This window comes from Salvelinus fontinalis, chromosome 7, assembly GCF_029448725.1.
Source record: "Salvelinus fontinalis isolate EN_2023a chromosome 7, ASM2944872v1, whole genome shotgun sequence".
NCBI classification, from domain to species: Eukaryota; Metazoa; Chordata; class Actinopteri; order Salmoniformes; family Salmonidae; genus Salvelinus; species Salvelinus fontinalis.
This window is the reverse complement of record NC_074671.1, coordinates 18,726,978-18,751,111: the sequence shown is the minus strand read 5'-3', so window position 1 is coordinate 18,751,111 and position 24,134 is coordinate 18,726,978. Positions and strand designations below refer to the sequence as shown.

General features: G+C 43.4%; 1 protein-coding gene across 1 annotated transcript; it reads right to left on the bottom strand.

Annotated features, from left to right (window-relative positions):
• Nucleotides 1-1,678: 1,678 nt before the first annotated feature.
• LOC129859154 (ankyrin repeat and SAM domain-containing protein 6-like) lies at nt 1,679-23,449 on the bottom strand. The gene is made up of 16 exons (XM_055928564.1): nt 22,812-23,449; nt 18,549-19,075; nt 12,861-12,905; nt 12,076-12,280; nt 11,691-11,797; nt 11,370-11,521; nt 11,007-11,241; nt 10,549-10,598; nt 10,074-10,277; nt 9,783-9,954; nt 5,956-6,155; nt 5,629-5,815; nt 5,474-5,541; nt 5,236-5,352; nt 4,977-5,073; nt 1,679-2,575 (listed from the first exon to the last, which is right to left on the bottom strand). The coding sequence occupies exons 1-16, from the start codon at nt 23,144-23,146 to the stop codon at nt 2,526-2,528; spliced, it is 2,751 nt and encodes a 916-aa protein (XP_055784539.1). The 5' UTR covers nt 23,147-23,449; the 3' UTR covers nt 1,679-2,525.
• Nucleotides 23,450-24,134: the final 685 nt, after the last annotated feature.

Below are 24,134 nucleotides of genomic sequence, written 5' to 3'. Positions count from 1 at the left end.
CCCTGTAGGTGAGCATTTCTCCTTTTCCAAAACAATCCATCCACCTGACAGGTGTGGCATATCAATAAGCTGCTGAAACAGCATGACAGCATTTCACAGGTACACCTTGTGCTGGGGACAATAAAATGACACTTTAAAATGTGCAGTTTAATCACACAACGCCACAGATGTCTCAAGTTTTGAGGGAGTGTGCAATTGGCATGCTGACTGCAGGAATGTCCACCAGAGCTATTGCCAGATAATTGAATGTTAATTTCTCTACCATAAACTGCCTCCAATGTCGTTTTAGAGAATTTGGCAGTACATCCAAACAGCCTCACAACCCAGCCCAGGACCTTCACATCCGGCGTAAGGAGTATTGCTGTCTTTCATAAAGCCCCATTTGAGCAGAAAAACAAATTCTGAATGTCCCTTCAAGGACCACCAATAGATACATCTCTGCCCAGTCCATTGATTAGGACATCTCTGTGAAATCCATTGATTAGGACCTAATAAATGTATTTCAATTGACTGATTTTCGTATATGAACTGTAACTCCGAAAAATCTTAGAAATTGTTGCATGTTGCGTTCAGTATATATATATATTTTTAAATTAGTAATGTTATTGTCCCTACTACAACAATACAAATACTTCAATACGTGTAAATACATGTAACATAGAATGTAACAATGTAATATATAATTCCATTCATTCCTGGATCCAAATGTATATTCACAACCGTTGCATGATGTTCAAAAACTTTACAAACCGGGATGTTCAGATCAACTGTTTAAAATGTAGCAATCTCAATCAAACTCAAATGTACATGGCAATTTATTTTCTTCTTAGCATGGACCTTTCAATAGACAGTATTAAAAGTAACCTTACATTTATCATTGTTTTCAAATGCTCAAGCAACACTGAAAGCATCCTGAATACACCCCAGTAGTCAACGAGTTTGATCTACGGGTCACCACCCTTTTGTAGGCCCGCGGATCAATTTCCCCCCCAAAAAACAAACAAAAATATGTGTAGGAACTCAGTCAGGCTCTCAATTTAATGTTCAGAGTTAGAATACACAAGGTGCAACTTCAAAATGTGGTTATGCATCAGCAGTTTTTATCATTATGTCAGTCACTCAATTAGCCCATGTCACCTAAAAAAATGTTGATTGCTAAATTAGTCTAGCCAGCAAACTAAATGTGTAGTAATCATGGTAAAATTACCAACCGGGGGGGGGCACATTTAGTTTGTTAGTCATTCTCACTCATATATTTAAAACTGCAAACATTTCTCTCCACCCTATGGCAACATGAACAGAATGACAGGAAATGTACTCTCCGCTGTTAAGGGGAGGGCGCTAAAATGTTTTGCTAGCTACAAATGTTCACTTAGGGCCACCAAAAGCCTTGGGCTGGCTCTGACTGGTATGGATGTGGTATGGATGCGGGTACACAGACCAGTGAGCCAATGCGGCCCCTCATGAGATTAGTTTTTGTGGCCCCCACCCCCATAAAAGTTGCCCATCCCTGATCAAAGCGGCATGGAGTGTTGAGTCTATTTCTATGGGGAAAATATATGAATTTATTTTGAAAACCATCATACAAAAAGTTGAGAGTTAGTGTGGACTCAGTCTGTAGAGACCAACGTGTAGGTTGGCAGCAGTCGTAAATCCAACAAAAGAAAACACTATGTCCATCTTTTCATGGGTTTTAATAATGACAGTTCAGCCAGTCACATTCATCATCAGACTAAAACTGACTTACTTTGTTCACACAAATCATGAAACCTTGTACAAGAAAACAGATTACAAAACTAACAGTAGTGAAATAGTAAAGAAGAAAAAAAGACAAAGGCAGAAGGAAACTATTTTTATTTTTTTTTACAAATAAAAACAATCTTCCCTCATCATTCTGGCAAACCAGAATTCCTCCAATCACTTACATCATCAACATGTGACAATCTTAATCCCAGCCTCAAAATGTTATCTCCCAAATACATTAAGACATTACGGGCCAATTTCCCAGACACAGATTAAGACTAGTCCTGGACTCAGAAGCATGTTTAATGGAGATTCTCTTGATGTACTTTTTAGTTCAGGACTAGGCTTAATCTGTGTCTGGGAAACCATCCCTGAAGGTCTCTTTTCACCTAGTACATCATCAGTGCCCAAAAGCCTCGATCTCAGTTTAAAGGCTTTCATCTCCCACATCCATTAAGACATGACTAGGTCTGTTCTGTCTTAGTATGCGCTCACTTCCTCTACTGTATCTCCCCTATAGGTCAGCAGTTGGCGTGACAGCCCTGTTGCCATGGCAATAAATGATGGCTGCACATCACGTTGTGCTCTGTCGGTAAGCAGCAGGGCGCTGGGCATGGGGTCGCCAGCCCATGGGGATCCCCTTCGGGGGTCTGTGCTTCAGCGTCCTCCCACACGCAGCAGTGCTCTGGAACGCTGGCGTCCAGTAGAGTCTCCTCACACCTGGGCTATAGGGTCATCTCTGACCTCTTATACGGTTGGTCCTCAGTCGCAGAGTGGTGTTGTTACCTCTTGTTGGAGGTGCGCACCTGGTGTCGGACCCAGCCTGTAGGAGCTACAGGACAGAACGATACCATCAGGGCCGTAACCAGGGTTTGAGTTTTAATGAGGTCCGGAAGGATTTAATCTTTTTTAAATTAAAGCTCATTTACTGAATTTCTATACAATTAATCAAAATTGACCCCAGCCATTATCACCTTGGCTGCTGTAGGTTGATTCCCCTCATTCAACCTACAAACACATAGCCTACTAGCTATACAGTTGTAATCTTATACCCCTGAAAAGGGGCGGAATATGACAAATTATTCACACTGACACATAGCATCAGCCACTGTTCAGTCAGTCGTAATGACGATTTGCATAAAATCATAAACTCATGCAATTACAGCATTCACATTTGTATTCCTAGGCACTACTGATCAAGCTCTGCACAAACAAACATCAATGGAGCACAGATGATTGTATTATCACATTCATATGAATTATTAGAATATTACTTTCGATTCTGTATTAATATCAGTGATGTATTGGTAAAAAAAAAAAAGGTGGGTAACGGACAAGATGAACAACCACCGATATAAAATGAAAACGTGTGACATTTTTAGAACGGCATAGTTTGCATTTCAATTATTTTATTTAGCCAGGTAAGTTGACTGGGAACACATTCTTATTTACAGCAATGACCCAGGGAATATTTTTTTTATTTAAAAAAAACTTTAACCCCTTATTTTATTCAATTGGTAGTTACAGTCTTGTCTCATTGCTGCAGCTCCCCTACGGAATCGGGAGAGGCGAAGGTCGAGAGCCATGCGTCCTCCAAAACACGACCCTGACAAGCCGCACTACTTCTTGACACACTTGCTCGCTTAACCCGGAAGCAAGCCGCACCAATGTGTCGGCGGAAACACCGTCCAACTGGAAAACAGGGTCAGCTTGCAAGCACCCGACCCACCACAAGGAGTCGCTAGAGCACGATAGGAAATAGCCCCTATAACGGACAATGCTGGGCCAATTGTGCGCCGCCTCATAGGTCTCCCGTTCACAGCCGGTTGTGAAACAGCCTGGGATCGAACCCAGGGCTGTAATGACACCTCAAGCACTGCAATGCAGTGCCTTATACCGCTGTGCCACTCGGGAGGCCTGGGAATAGTTAAAGGGGAGAGAAATACGCCAATTGGAAGCTGGAGATGATTAGGTGGCCACGATGGTATGAGGGCCAGATTGGGATTTTAGCCAGGGCACCGGTGTTAACACCCCTACTTTTACCATAAGTGCCATGGGATCTTTAGTGACCACAGAGTCAGGCACCCGTTAACGTCCCATCTGAAAGACGACACCCTACACAGGGCAATTGGGGGGAAAAAACTAAAAACATTTGACCAGAAGAAAGAGTGCCTCCTACTGGCCCTCCAACCACTTCCAGCAGCATTTGGTCTTCCATCCAGGACCAACCCTGCTTAGCTTCAGATGCAAGCCAGCAGTGGGATGCAGGGTGGCATGTTGCTGGTTGTAGGCCTATAGGGAAGATAGGCCATGTCGAGATGCAAGTTAAGTTCCTAACTTGTTTGATAAGATTTTCTAAGAGGACCCCACATAGGGCCCCAACTCCAAGTTTGGGAACCACTATACTAACCTCTCTGCTTGCTTTCCCTCTCTCTATGTCTTCTCTCCTTCCTCCTGCATGCATTGCAACCTGCCTCAGCCTCACCACTGAGCGCCACATCACTGTCTGTCCTAGTAGCCTACTCTCTGTAAAGCAAAGTTATTAGGAGAACTTAGTAGCGTATTTTTTCTCCTGCTGAGGTAGACACCGTGTAAAGTTAGGTTCTTACTTCATCCTTCTAGCTGGCTAAGAAATACTAGCCAGAGCCCTTCAATATTACTGTAATAGAAGTCCCTGAGATATCTATAAGCGACTACCAATTGTGCACTCATTCTCCGAGTCTGTCTTTATTTAGCCGACTCGGCGCCGGGGTGTTTCGTTTCACGTGTCAGGCCCTCGACATGTGCCACAAGAGGGCGGAGTTAGCCGTTTGAGAGAGTGGTGAATGTGCTGCTAAAAAGGCAAATCCATCCAATGCAGGCGAACATACCACTCTTCATGATTCCACTCGTTCACAAAGAGGCAGGCGCGATTAGAACTCAGTCAGATCAGAACTCAGTCAGATCAAGAATATAAGCGTTCTGAGCTTTGATCAATGCTGGGTGCAATATTTAGATGTTGAGTCATAATACATTTTCTGTATTCTGTACATTATTATCATTATTATTTTTATTAGAAAACATTGTGTCCTCATATGTAGTTACGGCCATGATTACCATGTAGGCCCACTAATTACAGTCAGTCTAAGTGTTGGAGACATTGCTTTATAGATGGGATGTTAACTTGTAATATTGGATTCGGACGCCATGTGTCCTGCATCTTGATCAGGAGTGTGTGACGTCATAACACTCACAGCGTGGCTGTCCTGGTGGTCTGGGGTTGCTGGCACTGCTGCCAAAGGAGGACTGGAAGTTGTGGATGGTCTCCTGCAAAATCTGCCTCTCTCTGCCCTGCAGCAACAATTCAGGTGAATAATAATAATAATAATAATAATAATACATTGTATTTATACATTTTAATTGAATGTATCAAGCTGTGATCCCTCTTTGGTAACTAAAACAAATAGATAGGCATGGAACACAGAGGGGGGTTGGTAAAAATGTAAAACACACCTTCCCAGCATTGAGTTCAGAAATAGCTGCCAGTATTTGTTGTCTAGGCCCGTCTGTCTTAATCCCCAGTTCCTTTAAATCTCCATCTGTTAGAGTAAGGAAAGCCTCCATATCCACCTGTATTGGATGCACATTGACTGAGTGAGTAGATGACATGAGATTTAAACCACAGCTATGAACATTTTAGGATAAGTAGCAAATACACAACGGCTAAAGCTATAGTGAGGATAACGCATACCTCTTGCTCTTCGAATATGGGCTGGTATTTCTCCAACGAAAGTTTCTTCAGGATACTGGACAGCTCATCTGGGTATAGTGAGAGATCAGCAGAGATAAGCAGAGGAAGGGATTGTTTTTAAAGTATTCATATCAACCAGAGATGCACTGGCTCACCCTCGTCGGTGATGGTGCCACTGCTGGAGCCGCCGCTGCTCTTGGAGCGCGGGTGGGAGGAGGCGGAGGACAGGGAGTCCCCTGGGGGAGGCTTGGGGGTGGGGGATGGAGACGGGGTCAGGGTTGGAGAGGTGCTCTTGGAGGTAGAGGAGTTCCCAGACTGGGGTCTCTTCTTTAAGTCAGCTTTCTGTAAAGAAAATAGATGGATATGAATCACTTAGTTCACTAGTTAACACTGACATGTTGTAAGCGTGTATGAGCCTTTATAATGTCTTATAACAAGGTTTGTAATAGGTTGTCCTTCTATGTATCAATATTATATCTGACCCGTCTGGAGTGGACGTCGCTGGACACCAGGCTGGGGGTGCTGTGGATGTCTGGGAGACTGATGTCAGGCACGGTAGGGGCAGGTGTAGGCACAGGGGTGGGGCTTGGCACCTCTGCTGCCTGGGCCTTTGGATCTAACAGGCCTGCGGCTCTCTTCCTCTGGGCAGCAATTTGTGACAGAACGCTGTCTGAACTGCCCCCTTTGGGGAAGAGAAGAAACACAGCCCGTGAGTAGCACTACCACTGAGTAGTACTAGCACTAGCTGTCTGCTCAAATCTCATAGATTAAATCAAATAACTTTTTATTGGTCACATACACATGGTTAGCATATGTTAATGCGAGTGTAGCGAAATGCTTGTGCTTCTAGTTCTGACCGTGCAGTAATATCCAACAAGTAATCTAACAATTTCTCAACAACTACCTTATACACACAAGTGTAAAGGAATAAATAAGAATATGTACATATAAATATATGGATGAGCAATGGCCGAACGGCATAGGCAAGATGCAGTAGATGGTATTGAGTACAGTATATACAGATAAGATGAGTCATGTAGGGTATGTAAACATTATATAAAGTGGCAATGTTTAAAGTGACTAGTGATACATTTATTACATCAAATGTTTTATGATGGCTGTTTAACAGTCTGATGGACTTGAGATAAACAGCTTCTTTCAGTCTCTCGGTCCCCGCTTTGATGCACTTGTACTGACCTCGCCTTCTGGATGATAGCGGGGTGAACAGGCAGTGGCTCGGGTGTTTGTTGTCCTTGATGATCTTTTTGGCCTTCCTGTGACATCGGGTGCTGTAGGTGTCCTGAAGGGCAGGTAGTTTGCCCCCGGTGATGCGTTGTGCAGACCTCACTACCCCCTAGAGAGCCTTACGGTTGTGGGCGGAGCAATTGTCGTACCAGGCGGTGATACAGCCCGACAGGATGCTCTCGATTGTGCATCTGTAAAAGTTTGTGAGTGTTTTTGGTGACAAGCCCAATTTCTTCAGCCTCCTAAGGTTGAAGAGGCGCTGTTGCGCCTTCTTCACCACGCTGTCTGTGTGGGTGGACCATTTCAGTTTGTCCGTGAAGTGTACGCCGAGGAACTTAAAACTTTCCATCTTCTCCACTACTGTCCAGTCGATGTGGATAGGGGGGTGCTCCCTCTGCTGTTTCCGGAAGTCCACGAGCATCTCCTTTGTTTTGTTAACGTTTACTGTACCTGAGCGGTTGTGTGAGTCTGGCCCGTGGCGGTTGAGCCATGCCACCCTGTTGGAGCCACCTAAGGAGTGGGGGGAGTGGTAGTTGCCTGAGTTGGAGGGGGAGGTGGATGAGGGGCCCTTGGTGAGAATGGGGAACTTAATGGACCTGCACACCACACGACTGAGTGTGAGGATATTTTCCTGACACCACACTCCGAGGGCCCTCATCTCTTCCCTGTAGGCCGTCTCGTCGTTGTTGGTAATCAAGTCTACCACTGTTGTGTCGTCTGCAAACTTGATGAATGAGTTGGAGGCGTGCATGACCGCGCAGTCATGGGTGAACAGGGAGTACAGGAGAGGGCTGAGAACACACCCTTGTGGGGCCCCAGTGTTGAGGATCAGCGGGGTGGAGATGTTGTTTCCTACCCTCACCACCTGGGGGCGGCCCGTCAGGAAGTCCAGGACCCAGTTACACAGGGCGGGGTCGAGACCCAGGATCTTGACCTTAATGACGAGTTTGGAGGGTACTATGGTATTAAATGCTGAGCTGTAATCGATGAACAGCATTCTCAAATAGGTATTCCTCTTGTCCAGATGGGTTTGGGCAGTGTGCAGTATGATTGTGATTGCGTCGTCTTTGGACCTATTGGGGCGGTAAGCAAATTGGAGTGGGTCTAGGGTGTCAGGTAGGGTGGAGGTGATATGATCCTTGACTAGTCTCTCAAAGCACTTCATGATTACGGAAGTGAGTGCTACGGGGCGATAGTCTTTTAGCTAAGTTACCTTAGCTTTCTTGGGAACAGGAACAATGGTGGCCCTCTTGAAGCATGTGGGAACGGCAGACTGGGATAAAGATTGATTGAATATGTCCGTAAACACACCAGCCAGCAGGTCTGTGCATGCTCTGAGGACGCGGCTAGGGATGCCGTCTGGGCCGGCAGCCTTGCTTGGGTTAACACGTTTAAATGTTTTACTCACGTTGGCTGCGGTGAAGGGGAGCCCGCAGGTTTTGGTAGCAGGCCGTGTCAGTGGCACTGTATTGTCCTCAAAGCGAGCAAAGAAGTTGTTTAGTTTGTCTGGGGCTGGTTTTCTTTTAGTAATCCGTGATTGACTGTAGACCCTGCTACATAAATCTTGTGTCTGAGCCGTTGAATTGAGACTTTACTTTGTCTCTATACTGACGCTTAGCTTGTTTAATTGCCTTGCGGAGGGAATAGCTACACTGTTTGCATTCGGTCATGTTTCCGGTCGCATTGCCATGATTAAAAGCAGTGGTACGCTCTTTCAGTTTCGCGCGGATGCTGCCATCAATCCACGGTTTCTGGTTGGGGAAGGTTTTAATAGTCACCATGGGTACAACATCACCGATGCACTTGCTAATAAACTCACTCACCGAATCAGCTGATACATCAATGTTGTTATTCGACGCTATCCGGAACATATCCCAGTCCACGTGATTGAAGCAATCTTGAAGCATGGAATCAGCTTGGTCGGACCAGCGTTGAACAGACCTGACCACGGGCGTTTCCTGTTTTAGTTTCTGTCTATAGGCTGGGAGCAACAAAATGGCGGCGTGGTCAGATTTGACGAAAGGAGGGCGAGGGAGAGCTTTGTATGCGTCGCGGAAGTTAGAGTAGCAATGATCCAGAATTTTGCCAGCCCGGGTCGCGCATTCGATATGCTGATAAAATCTAGGGAGCCTTGTTTTCAGATTAGCCTTGTTAAAATCCCCAGCTACAATAAATGCAGCCTCAGGATATGTGGTTTCCAGTTTACATAGAGTCCAATGAAGTTCTTTCAGGGCCATCGAGGTGTCTGCTTGGAGGGGATATACACAGCTGTGATTATAATCGAAGAGAAATCTGTTGGTAGATAATGCGGTCGGCATTTGATTGTAAGGAATTCTAGGTCAGGTGAACAAAAGGACTTAAGTTCCTGTATGTTGTTAGGATCACACCACGACTCGTTAATCATAAGGCATACACCCCCGCCCTTCTTACTAGAAGTTTCTGTTTGCGTGATGCGTGAAGAAACTGGGTGGCTGTACCGACTCTGATAACGTATCCCGAGTGAGCCATGTTTCCGCGAAACAGAGAATGTTACAATCTCTGATGTCTTTCTGGAAGGCAACCCTTGCTCGAATTTCATCTACCTTGTTGTCAAGAGACTGGACATTGGCGAGTAGTATACTCGGGAGCGGTGAGCGATGTGCCCGTCTACGGAGCCTGACCAGAAGACCACTCCGTCTGCCGCTTCTGCGGCGCCGTTGTTTTGAGTCGCCGTCTGGGATCCGATCCATTGTCCTGGGTGGTGGTCCAAACAGAGGATCCGCTTCGGGAAAGTCATATTCCTGGTCGTAATGTTGGCAAGTTGACGTTGCTCTTCTATCCAATAGTTCTTCCCGGTTGTATGTAATAAGACTTAAGATTTCCTGTGGTAACAGTGTAATAAATAATACATAAAAAAACTAAATACTGCATTGTTTCTTGAGAATGCGAAGAGAGGCAGCCATCTCTGTCGGCACCAGTTCAGTAATCATCTGATCTCTGCTCAGGCAGTAGCAATAGTCTGAAAGTGTGTGTGTGGTGTGTGTGTGTATGACACCTAGCCAAGTGTGTTTTCATGTGCCTGTACCTGAGCGGTTGTGTGAGTCTGGCCCGTGGCGGTTGAGCCCTGCCACCCCGTTGGAGCCACCTGAGGAGTGGGGGGAGTGGTAGTTGCCTGAGTTGGAGGGGGAGGTGGATGAGGGGCCCTTGGTGAGGCTGGGGAACTTAATGGACCTGCTCACCACACGACTGATAGAGGTCTGTGACACAGCATGGAAGGAAATAATACTTTTTCTTCACTCCAAAATCACAATTTATCAGTGGGTTTCAATTACAGTAAGAAAAAAAATGAGAAAATCGGCAGCAACGTGTGACTCACAATGTCAGAGTTGCCGCTGCTGTTGAAGTTGGCTTTGCCGGGTCTCTGTGGCATGGGCAGCCGTGAGGCTTCACTCTTGCCCTCTTTGATGACCCTGGAGCGGTCTGAGTTCCACGGCTCAAAGTTCGACGGGGGCAGAAAGGGTGGGATCACTGCCTTCAGCTTGTCGTTGGGCAGACGCGTCAGCGGCGCCCCATTTCTTAGCTGAAAGTTTAGTAGAAGTCTCAATCAGTTCAATCACGCCAGCATTGCATTATCTATGCCGTAGCATACACAGTAAATAGTCTATGGTCCCCAGTCCGGACAGAGCATCTCCATTTTCACAGTTTTCTGTCAATAATATTCACAATGTGTAGCAGTTTGCCACAGAACTCCATTGTTCACTTCAACTGAAGTTTCAATGAAATGTAGCCACAGGGCTTATCATGGTTAATTCACTTAAATCCAAAACCTCTTTGAATGTAAAGACTCCTACCATTGTGGTTATTAGAAAGTCATCCTTCTCTGTGCCCGTTCTGCCAAGACCTATGAAACAGATACAAATAAATCAATAGGTAGTTTAGTGGAACCATACATGACATTCTCTCATGTTCCTGTATTCAAGGCCCAACTGTTTCAGCCACTGACCACAAAATAGAATGTTTCAACTAAATCTCTCAGGAAGAATATGGCCATTGTGAAAAATGAACCATTTCAAAACATCAGGGAATCAAGATGGTTTCCAGGAAATGCCACTTACAGACATTTACCATACTTTTGTTCAATTCCCATTTCTCACAAACAATCCATGCACAATCAGTAGGACAGTTTATATAATACTAAAGTATTGCTTATTCTAAACTGACTATACTGTAAAAAGAAGTACTGCAAACATTCTGTTTACAAAACAAAAACATTGTTATTGGGAAAGGTCTTATTTCCCCCATGTCTCACCACTGTCTTTGCTCTTGGCTGTCCAGGCCGTGCTGATGTCAGTACTCCCCATGGCTGTAGGGGGTGACACCGCCCCGCACGGGGTGGCACTCTTCCTCGCAGCCTTCATGGTGGCGTCCAGAGGCACCTCGGGTTCGTCAGGGAAGGGGGCCAGGCGGTTGGAGGATAGCCCGTGTCTTAGAGTGTGGGTCAGCTTTAGCCTCCTGAACCTGTTAGACATCCTGTTCCACCACGACTGGACAGGAAGGAGACAGTAGTCATATGCCATATGATAATAAACCGAGAGTGCACAACATACGGTCTCTGAGCGAAATGCATCCCAAAATCTGATTTAATTTGGCCCTGATCTAAACAGTGGCTGACCTTTAATCCTCCTCTGTCATCGGGTGGTACGGGGACATTATTGAGAGACTGCCTGCTCTTGGAGCCAGTGAGGGGAGTCCTGCCCCTGTGTTTTCCCTTGTCTTTGTCCACCTGCATGCAGACGGATGCCAGCAACCTCACCAGCTCAGTGTCTGTAGGGAAGAGAATGGCAGAGTGTGACTTGGGTGCATTGTGTTTACCAGGTGTACTAAGCACTAGCAATGATAACACACATCACAGTGCAAATACATTATAACACTTCACACTGACTATCTGCACCAGTAAACTCAGAAGCAGCGGCAGATTGTGTTGTGGTTTTACCTGGGTCATTCAGCAGCATGACCAGGTCAAAAGCAGTGTATCCATTCTTGGCTCGCAGGTTGACATCTGCACCCTGACTGAGCAGATACTTCACCACATCTTTATTCCTATGAGCACAGGCACGAAAGAAGAAAAGCTTAGATTAGAAGACAACTTTTTAAAATCCCCTTGACTGTATACACTACCGGTCAATGTTTTAGAACACCTACTCTTTCAAGGGCTTTTATTTATTTTTACTATTTTCTACATTGTAGAAAAAAGAAAGAAAAACCCTTGAATGAGTAGGTGTTCTAAAACTTTTGACCGGTAGTGTATGTGTTTGTGAAGGTGTCTGTGTAGAATAAGAAAGTGTAATCAAAATTGCGGTCATGCGTCACATATTTACCCATGGTACGTGGCCTGCATGAGGGCCGTCCAGCCGTGTACTCCATCTTGTTTGTCCATGTCGGCGCTCTTCTCCAGCAGGAGCTGCACCACCTCCAGCTGCCCACTGACGGCTGCTATCATCAGGGGAGACGCCCCGTCCGGGTTGGCCATGTTCACCTGGGATGGATCTTCCTCCAAGATCTCCTTCACCAGCTGGGAGTTTCCTGGGACACACACATGCACAAACACACACACATACAAACCCACATGCACAAACACACACAAACAGACACACATGCACAAACAAACACACATGCACACGTGCAAACACACATGCACACGTGCAAACACACACACACACACACTCACACAGATATGAGTATGAATGCACGCACGCACAAGATTACCACAGACCACTCAATTCCAGCTACATACATTCTTATTGAAACAAAGGTCTCTGTCCTCCACCCAAAGGTTTCAAATATTTTCAGCCCTCTCAGACCCCACACATTCTTCCTTTGCAGGGTTTTACCCCAGACTGCATTGAGCAAGCATGCAAGACTGCCCAGTGCACATACCATGTTAGATTCTCTCAAACTCACACAGTCCCTACTTCAGGAACCTTTAGGTATGACTTTTTGGTTGAACTACATGAATGGTTGGATTACTTACTGTAAATGCATGGTAGTGTTATGCCCACTCTTGCAGACATAACTCAATACGACAGCTTTCCCCTTACAATGCAATATGTCCTCTCACAATGCAAACCTCTGTTTAGTATGTGCCTGCGTCCGCTAAACTCACCTAACTTCAAGGCACTGAAAACATCTGGTCTCCTCTTCTCGTCATCTATGAGAGTGGTAAAAGAACAGAAGATGAATGTACCAAGGACTGAAAAAGCAACAATCCTACATTGCCACCAACACCATACACTACCCCTACTGCTGAACCCAGTCACATTGGGTACCAGAAGAAGACAGGGAACACTTGAGTGGAGAAATACTGGAGAGTTGTACAGGCTAGAGACAACAAAGCCCAGTCCAAAACCATCAAGAGAGTGGACCACAATCACATGACTGCTAGCCAGGCAGACGGATGAGGGAACTCAAAACATGTGACTGGTCCTTTTCGTCCTGAACTGTAGTTAAGGTTAATGTGCTTACCATAGTGTACAATAACAATATATGCATTGTAAGAATTCAGTAGTGATATGGAGAAAACTTTAGCGGTGACTTTGAGATCTCTGATATATCAATTGAACAGCAAAACAATAGGGAAAATGCAAGCAGAAAAGATGTTATATATTTTCAGAACTGTTTGGCTATAATGACCATCGTTATGTTTGGAGGTAAAGGGGGATGCTTGCAAGCCGAAGAACACCATCCCAACTAGAGGTCGACCGATCAATTGGAATGGCCGATTAATCGGGGCCGATTTCAAGTTTTCATAACAATCGGAAATCGGTATTTTTGGGCGCCGATTTTTTATTTTTTATTTTTTTTTACACCTTTATTTAATCTTTATTTAACTAGGCAAGTCAGTTAAGAACACATTCTTATTTTCAATGGTCGGTTTTAACCTTGTCAGCTCGGGGGATCCAATCTTGCAACCTTACAGTTAACTAGTCCAATGCTCTAACACCTGATTACATTGCACTCCACGAGGAGCCTGCCTGTTAGCGAATGCAGTAAGCTAAGTTAAGTTGCTAGCTAGCATTAAACTTATCTTATAAAAAACAATCAATCAATGACTGTCATTGCTCCAATGTGTACTTAACCATAAACATCAATGCCTTTCTTAAAATCAATACACAAGTATATATTTTTAAACCTGCATATTTAGCTAAAAGAAATCCAGGTTAGCAGGCAATATTAACCAGGTGAAATTGTGTCATTTCTCTTGCGTTCATTGCACGCAGAGTCAGGGTATATGCAACAGTTTGGGCCGCCTGGCTCTTTGCGAACTAATTTGCCAGAATTTTACGTAATTGTGACAACATTGAGGGTTGTGCAATGTAACAGGAATATTTAGACTCATGGATGCCACCCGTTAGATAAAATACGGAACGGAATAAACGTTTTGTTTTCGAGGTGATAGTTTCTGGATTAGTCAAAGGTATATGGTTTAGAGAGAAATAGTCGACGCGTTATAATTCCTGTAATAACTTGCGGCTGAATTTGAAAGGGGTTCCTTCGTTATTTTACCGTTCATGTCTTCCATAGAGAATGTCTTGATCTACTTCAAATAAGGTCTGTGTTTCGTGCAGGCTTAAACCGCCTCGACGTTTTGATACCCGTGTAAATCTCACAAGGATAAGGTAACGTTTGTCAACATATTTTCATAAATCCACTCTACAAAAAAAATGTATCTTCGCTTATATTTAGCCAATATTGATCAGAGTTACCTTGTCCTATGGATATCTACAGTTATAAAATTGGCACGGTGATGTAAGCCTACACGAAACACAGACCTTATTTTAAGTGAATCTAAAAATATCTTATGGAATAAATGAACAAACCGCTTTTCAGATTTTGCTAAAAGGTGTCATGGGAATTATGACTCGCACTTTGGTTGTCAATTCTTACCATGTCCATTATTAAAATAGGATTTCCTGCATATAGAAATTAAAGTTTTTGTTTTCAACATTCATCACAGGTAACTTAAACTCTATTTTTATTCAAACAGTTGAGAGTATTTGTCTCCTAAGCAGACTCTTCAGTATCATTGTCACTTCAGAGCTGTGTGCGTGTGTGTATTTATGTATTATATTAAGTTAAAATAAAAGTGTTCATTGTTCATTCAGTATTGTTGCAATTGTCATTATTACAAAAATGTGTGTGTGTGTGTATGATATATATATATATATTATTATTATCATTTTTTTATTTTATAAATCGCTCGATTAATCGGTATCTGCGTTTTTGTCCTCCAATAATCGGTATCGGTATTGGCATTGAAAAATCATAATCGGTCGACCTCTAATCCCAACCATGAAGTACGGGGGTGGCAGCATCATGTTGTGGGGGTGCTTTGCTGCAGGAGGGACTGGTGCATTTCACAAAATAGATGGCATCAAGAGGGGGGGAAATTATGTGGATATACTGAAGCAACATCTCAAGACATCAGTCAGGAAGTTAAAGCTTGGTTGCAAATGGGTCTTCCAAATGGACAATGACCTCAAGCACACTCCCAAAGTTGTGGCAAAATGGTTTAAGGACAACAAATTCAAGGTATTGGAGTGGCCATCACAAAACCCTGACCTCAATCCTTTATAACATTTGTGGGCAGAAATAAAAAAGTGTGTGCAAGCAAGGAGGCCTACAAACCTGACTCAGTTATACCAGCTCTGTCAGGAGGAATGGGCCAAAATTCACCCAACTTATTGTGGGAAGCTTGTGGAAGGCTATCCGAAACATTTGACCCAAGTAAAACAATTTAAAGGCAATGCTACCAAATACTAACTGAGTGTGTGCAAACTTCTGACCCACTGGGAATGTGATGAAAGAAATAAAAGCTGAAATAACTAATTCTCTCTACTATTATTCTGACATTTCACACTCTTAAAATAAAGTGGTGATCCTTACTGACCTTAGACAGGGCATTTGTACTAGTATTAAATGTCAGGAACTGTGAAAAACTGAGTTTAAATGCATTTGGCTAAGGTGTATGTAAACTTCCAACTTCAACTGTACGTTGTCTTTCCAGTTATACAGGATGATGTAGTTCATAGGCATTACTGAGTTGTGTTGATCATTAGAATGGGTAACCTGCTGAAGAAATTCTAGGAAGATTCAGATGTTTAAAGGGATAGCCCTCCCCAAAATCAAAGTTTGTTTTCATTATAGCTCAAAATGTGGTCTTGCATCTGCTTAGAATGGGAATTATTGGCACTAACCATCTAACTACTAGGCTTAAATGGTGCCTATGTTTCCCATTCACTTGGAATTGAGGCCTGCAGATTTTTCCTAATATCTCAGGATCTACACAGGAATTTGGGGGCGAAAACATTCAAATAAAAATGTTTTATTTTGGGGTAAACTGTCCCTTTAAGGTGGCACTTCATTACCTACGTTCTGAGGGCCACAACATTGCGGGACGTTCAGATAGAAATATATTATGTACAACAGACTTGCCTCTCTGACATGTAGAGTGAGGAATCGTGTCAGCTCTATTCGTGACATTTCTATCTGCAGCGTTCAAGTTAGTTGCCCGATGCTGAACGCAGCCCTGCTATAATAACAATTTGTCAAAGAAATGCAGAGCCCAGACGTTTTCAAGGGTAGGTTTCAAATTCAGGTTCCCTCCTGTGTACTTCTTGGCCAAAGACAAGAGGCACATCAAAGAGAGCAGGTGTCTAAGGGGGGGACTCTGTAACAATGTCTCTTTCTTTTAGACACCCAAGGTGTGACCACTGCTTTACTTTCACTTGAGTGTCAATTGTAGTGTTACAATAAAGCTTTGAGTTAATTAGAAAACGTTCACAACAATCGAGATTACTACCTATGAGTGACCAGGACAAGATCCGCTGAAGACTTCCGTTAAAACTTCTTATGGCTGCAATCCCGGTAACGGGATGATATGACAACAGCCAGTGAAAGTGCAGGGCGCCAAATTCAAACAACAGAAATCTCATAATAAAAATTCCTCAAACATACATGTGTCTTATACCATTTTAAAGGTAATCTTGTTGTTAATCCTACCAAAGTGTCCGATTTCAAATAGGCTTTTCAGCGAAAGCACCACAAATGATTATGTTAGGACACCACCAACTCACAGAAAAATTCAGCCATTTTTCCAGCCAAAGAGAGGAGTCACAAAAAGCACAAATAGAGATAAAATGAATCACTAACCTTTGATGATCTTCATCAGATGACACTCATAGGACTTCATGTTACACAATACATATATGTCTTGTTCGATTAAGTTCATATTTATATCCAAAAACCTCCGTTTACATTGGCGCCATGTTCAAAATATCCGGAGAAATTGCAGAGCCACATCAAATAACAGAAATACTCATCATAAACTTTGATGAAAGATACATGTTTTACATAGCGTTAAAGATACACTTGTTCTTAATGCAACCGCTGTGTCAGATTTCAAAAAGCTTTACGGCAAAACACAATATTGAATAATCTGAAAACAGCGTTCAGCCACAAAAGCAAGCCATATAGTTACCCGCAAAATTGTGCAGTCAACAAAACTCATAAAAAGCATTATAAATCTTCACTTACCTTTGCTGATCTTCATCGGAATGCACTCCCAGGACTCCCACTTCCACAAGAAATGTTCGTTATTTTCGGTAATGTCCATCATTTATGTCCAAATAGCTATTTTTGTAGCGTGTTTGGTAAACAAATCCAACGTCAGGGAAGCGGGTTCACTAAAACCTGACGAAATGTCCAAAAGTTCCGTAACAGTCAGTAGAAACATGTCAAACGATGTCTTGAATCAATCTTTAGAATCTTTTTAACATAAATCTTGAATAACGTTCCAACAGGAGAATTACATTGACTTCAGATGAGCGATGGAACAGAGCTCCCTCTCATGTGAACACGCATGGTCAAAGAATGGTCAGGTCATGGCAGACCTGACTAATTCCCCTCTCATTTGGCCCCCCTTCACAGTAGAGGCATCAGACAAGGTTCTACAGACTGTTGACATCTAGTGGAAGCCGTAGAAAATCATCCATATCTCGCTGTGATTTCAATGGGATCTTGGTTGAAAATCGACCAGCCGTAGGAAGTGCAAACTTATCCATATCTCGCTGTGATTTCAATGGGATCTTGGTTGAAAATCGACCAGCCTTTTGCCTGCCATATGAGTTTTGTTATACTCACAGACATAATTCAAACAGTTTTAGAAACTTCAGAGTGTTTTATATCTAATACTAATAATAATATGCATATTTTAGCAACTATGACTGAGGAGCAGGCCGTTTACTCTGGGCACCTCTGTGCACCTTTCATCCAAGCTACTCAATACTGCCCCTGCAGCCATAAGAAGTTAAGTCTCAAAGATTAACTTGTTGCAATCTTATCTGTGTATTAACTAACGACAATCATATCAGAAATAGAAAAACTGCTTTGTGCCTTGTTGGCCTAATTTGACTGCATATCAAATTAGTGTTTCTCCTGAATGCTTCTTCAGTGGGACAGAGATCCCTGAATAAAGCATCAAGGCTTGCCAACAATAACATTTCCTCAACAAATTGAAACCTAGCCTAAATGTTTTGGGGCTGAGCGTAACAGAGTTAGATGGGGGTCTGTTCCAGTCCACCTAAATAGGCTTAATGAAAATACTGGAAAACTGATTTCCAACAGTGTGCAACCAACCAGGGTTCAAATCCGGGTCTCATACATGTCACAAGACTGTGTTAGCACGCCGAGCTAAAGCCTAGGCATTGCTAGGGTTACTCATCACATTAGTGTGGTTCACCGAACCACCTTCATTACACCTGGAGAGAGTAGTGAACTCGTGGCTGTTCTATACCTGGCTGTGGGCGCACGGTGGTGATGGAGTCCAGGTAGGCCTTGACATCCCTCTGATTGAGCTGCAGCGATAGCTCGAAGGCCGTCTTGGCCAGCACGTTGACCTGGTCCGGGTCCGCACCCCGCTCCACCAGCTGCTGGGCCACGACCACCTTCCCGCTCAGCGTGGCCAGCATGAGGGCACCCCAGCCCGTGGTCTTCTGGGAAAAGTTCACCTCCGCCCCCCACTCCAGGAGCAGGCGAACGGATGCCTCGTGGCCATGCTGTGAGGCAGCAAGGAGCGCCGTGATATCCATGAACTCCCTTCCACCCTCGTCTCCGACGCTGTTGTTGCTGTTGGTGACACCCTCAGCAAGCGCCAGGTGGTCATAGTCGTCGACGTAGGCGCCGCTCTCCAGGAGGAGCTTGGCCACATGGGTGTGGCCCCCTCTGGCCGCCATAGTCAACACGCTGGCCCCCATCCGGTTCCTGCCGTTCATCTCCGCCCCGTTCTCCAGCAGGATGTGGGCCACATTTAGATGGCCAAACCTAGTGGACGACAAGACAACGTCATGGAACTGTCCAAATATTTCCAAAAACGTACTAAGATCACCTTAAGTCCATTGGTAAGCAATGAACGCACAATGATGTTAATGCTTAATGTTTTGAAGACTAGGAGAACCTTCATATGGAGTCATAGGTCACGTGGTAGACAGGTGACCAGGAAGTGTTAGGAGAGAGGAGAGCAGTCATGTCTAGACGGGATACAGCCTATGTCAAATTGACATCAAAAGTTTAAACTTGTTTAAACAAATTGCCTTTTAGTAACGCTAACCATTAACCTAATTCTCCTAATATGCCATGTTAATTATCCTTACCTGCTACGAAAAGTCAATTCTAAGAGACTGTATACCATCTAGTCAAAACCGAGGAGAGCATATGTTTCTAATCATTAAGATGATCTATCTCTTTAAAGGTACACTCCGCAATATGACATAGATGCAGTTCTAAGTAAACAGCATTGTAAATCAATTTCCGCAACAACTAAGACCGTTGAAGCACGAGCGTACTTTCAGCACCAAGAGTTGTCAATTTCCGATTGATTGTGCCGCGGCTGCTGCTTCATGTTTCAGTACCCCAATGTAAGTTACTCAAATCTGGCTTATTGTGAGATCAATAACTATGATAAACAGACCTACCGTAATTTCCGGACTACAAGCCGCTACTTTCTTCCCACGCCATGAACCTTGCGGTTTATACAATGGCTAATTTATGTTTTTTTTTCTTTTTTCACAAGATTCATGCCGCCAAAAAACTGAGCACCGTCACATAATGTGACGTAAATCGAGCGCGCTCAAACTTGCCATCATTCTGATTAGGCTGAGTTTCTGTACAGCACTTCGAGATATTAGCTGATGTACGAAGGGCTATATAAAATAAACTTGATTGATTACGGTAGTCATTTTGTCACCCTCATCATGGCAAAGACACGGAGAAATGCATATGATGCAGCTTTCAAGTTGAAGGCGATCGATCTGGCTTTTGGAAAAGGAAATAGAGCTGCTGCACGGGAGCTTGGCCTTAATAAGTCGATGATAAGACGTTGGAACTGTGCAGATCCGACTGAAAGCCAAAACAATCGCCACCGCAATGAAGTTTGACTTTCTTGGTAGGCTACTGTTTACTGCTATTTATTTTTTATTTTTGTTACAAGCCGTGTTTCGTTAAAGCCTATTTATTTTTGTTACAAGCCGTGTTTCGTTTAAAAGCCTATTTATTTTTGTTACAAGCCGTGTTTCGTTTAAAGGCTGTGTAAAGTTAATTTGTTTCAATGTACCGGTAGGCACTTGCGGCTTATAGACATGTGCGGTTTATTTATGTACAAAATACATATTTGTAAAAAATGATGTGGGTACGGCTTATATTCAGGTGCGCTTAATAGTCCAGCAATTACGATACATCATCAGCAAGAAACATAATAAAATCAATTGTAGTAGTAGCAAGCTATCAAATTTGACCTCCGGTCCTCCTCATCTTCGCTCTCTCCTTGTAAAACTGAACAGAACATTGGCTATAGGCTAGTCCACACACATTTTTTGGGGACTAGATCATTCAAAGATGATTTTCGGTTTGACTCGCCTCCTGAACTGACACCATAGGCCTACATAGCACAGCCATTGGTTAGGCAGTACAGGAATGACCGTGTTCTGCCATGGCCAGCGAAGAGCCCGGATCTCAATCCCATTGAGCACGTCTGGCACCTTTTGGATCAGAGGGTGAGGACTAGGGCCATTCCCCCCAGAAATGTCCGGGAACTTGCAGGTGCCTTGGTGGAAGAGTGGGGTAACATCTCACAGCAAGAACTGGCAAATCTGGTGCAGTCCATGAGGAGGAGATGCACTGCAGTACTTAATGCAGCTGATGGCCACACCAGATACTGACTGTTACTTTTGATTTTGACTCCCCCTTTGTTCAGGGACACATTATTCCATTTCTGTTAGTCACATGTCTGTGGAACTTGTTCAGTTTATGTCTCAGTTGTTGAATCTTGTTATGTTCATACTAATATTTACACAAGTTAAGTTTGCTGAAAATAAACACAGTTGACAGTGAGAGGACATTTCTTTTTTTGCTGAGTTTACATCCCTACATAGGCTCAGGGGCCTGTGATGGCATAACATTCACCGACAGGATTTCTTGCACAGCCTCGGCTGTAAAATCACACATACCCAGAAAATGTTCAGCAGCATTCACAATGATTACAATTTCCTTACACTTCTTCTCCGCCCGTGCTGTAAAGTTTATGACCATTGCAATAAATAATACAAAGTCCACCTTTTTAGCATTTCACTATCCCTCAGTTGATGAGAAACCTTCACTAGTCGTGGTGGCTCTGCTACCATTGTTTCTTCCCCGCCACTCGTTCCATCCAATCTTCTCACCGCCTCCAGATAGGAGACATTCTGGACACTCCTTACCCTTGCCACCTCAATCTCCTTCACCCTAACAGGGCACTCCGGTTATTCAGCCGCATGTTCACCTCCAGAGTTGCAGCATTTCACTTCATCTGGGATAAGATAATCTTCCCTTCTGCACACACTTGACACATGACTAAATATTTCACATTTATGACACCGAAGGGGCTTGTGCACAAAAGCTCATGAATCCTAACTTTATATGAGAAGGGAGAAACTATTCATCAAAAAACAGTAGCATGGATAAAGTTAATTTATTTTCTCCATCCACCATACAGGTCAGTCACCAACCACTCAATCGATGTCTTCAGTTATATCCTCTGCCTTTATTTCTTGAGCCACCCCAAAAATCCCCCCCTTGACAGGCCCCCTGCCACGAGAATCTATACAGCAAACAGTCCACTCCGATATCTTTTTTAGTCTTAAACAAACGTATTCTGATTCGTAGATACACAAAAAATCTAAATAAGAACCCTTCTTGTGACTCACTTTCCTTCAACACATTCCAGACTGTCCTCAAGACGTTAAACATATTTCCCAAGTAGCATTGATTCAAAACCCTCACTCCGAATAAAAATGAGTCTGGTGGTTTCCTATTTTCCACCACAGCTTCTTCTTTACTTCTTCTTTACTTCTTTCTCATTTCCCTTTTTCCTTGGCACTGAACCCACTATTCTCACTTTCTGTACTATTATCTTCCCCCGACTCACTAGCAGTTTCAAACAAAACCTCAGTTTCCACCATCTTCCCGACCAGATATGGATCATTTGGTTGAGACCACACCAAATAGCCTATAGGCACACTCGATATTGCACGCCCAGTGGAGAATCAGAGATGAGGGGCGGCATCGGCCACACGTTGATATATAGCCTAATAAACAACTCATTTTAAAACCCCGAGAAATATTGAAACGTCATCAATTACAAATTGCATGACCCTGACCTGGACTAGATTAAAAACATACTAAAACCCTCCCATTGACTGAAATTGAAAAAGTATGACCCTCCCCCATTTCCCTCCAGGTACATTATGTAAATTTAAATCCATCCCTTACTGCTCGAACACACAATATCTGAGGTGCTGCTCGTGGCAACGTCATTTCGCTGAGTCTACATTTAAGATTATCTTTATTGAAACTCACCCCTGGCTAGTATAGATTGTTTAATGTTGATTTATTCATCATACACAATCTTCTGTGTTGTGCATATATTATAATACAATTATAACATTTTAATCGGGGGCACACCCATTTAACATCTGTTTTCATTATTGACCAATATCATGAGCACATAAACTGGTAGCAACCACACCTTGTTGCCTGCATGAGAGGCGTCCAGCCATAGTTGTTACGGCTGTCCACGGAAGCCCCCTTTCGCAGTAGAAATCGGACCAGATTCTCATGTCCACTCGCGGAAGCAAACTGCAACGCGGTGTTGCCCTCTTCATCTGTGCAATCCACTGGCACCAGAGAAAGTCCCCGTGAGATGTCCACAACATTGCATTCCGATCCCGCTTCTGACCGCAGTCTGCTTTGCCTCCCGGACTCTTTTGCCCCGGGATCAAGAATCCCTCGAGCAGTTTCGTAGTCTCCTTCATCACAAGCACGAAACAACAACAGTGCGTTTGCTGGAACACCTAAATTCATCTCCGAGGTTAGTTTGAGTTCCAGTTGTGGTGTTCTAAAACTTTTCTCTTCCTTAATCCAATGTCTATCGACGGCCCATCTTTGAAAAGCATGACGCACTAACAAGAGTAAAGTTCTCTCCTCGAGTAATACGGCGTTTTGGTTTGTACTATAACCAATATTATCACACAAATTAAAAGCATAAAGCTTTTTATTTTCTAATGTAAATCATATTCGCTGCCAGTTACTCTCTGGTCTCAACCTCTGGAAAAGTTGCCATTCTACGCGTGCGCAAAAGGAAAACGTAAGAGCAGTCTTTTTCGGACCACCTCCCTTTTATTGAAAAAATGAAGAAAAACGTCTTATTGGACGAAAGGAGTCCTTTGGAACATTAGACTAAATAGTTGAGAGCTACAGACCGTGATGCATGGTTAAAATAAAATCGATCACATTAATTTATACTATAGTAGCCTAGTATGAATATTTAATGGTCAACTTTAATATTCATTTAGGCATGATAAAGGACATGGGATTTTGGATAAAGGCCTACTGTTCTCTAGGCTTATAAATGAGAGAACACGACACTTTTTTAGTATCTGAAACAATGTGTAGACAATGACGTTTCTCTTTACGCCACTGCTATTGTTTTATATTGCTGTTTATTAAGTTGGAGCTGTGGTTGGTAATTTAATTGGCAGTTGTCTTATATGAATGCATTATAAACATGCATAGGTTCACTATGGAGCGGTGAGGTTTTAAGAATACAATCAAGATAGTTTAAGGATACTGTGCAGAGCAAAATCCATAATATACACAGATACTTGCTGCAGTCAGAATCTCTACTCTTCTCCCGAGTGTGTTCGTTCACTCCCCCTCATAGATTACAATGGGTCTAAGTGTGGGCTACAGGTAGTCTCCACTTCATTTATCTTACACCTATCTATTCCTTTTAAATCTATGGGGGAAATAGAGGGCAATGAAAGAGTGTACCCTACCCTTTAGACTTATT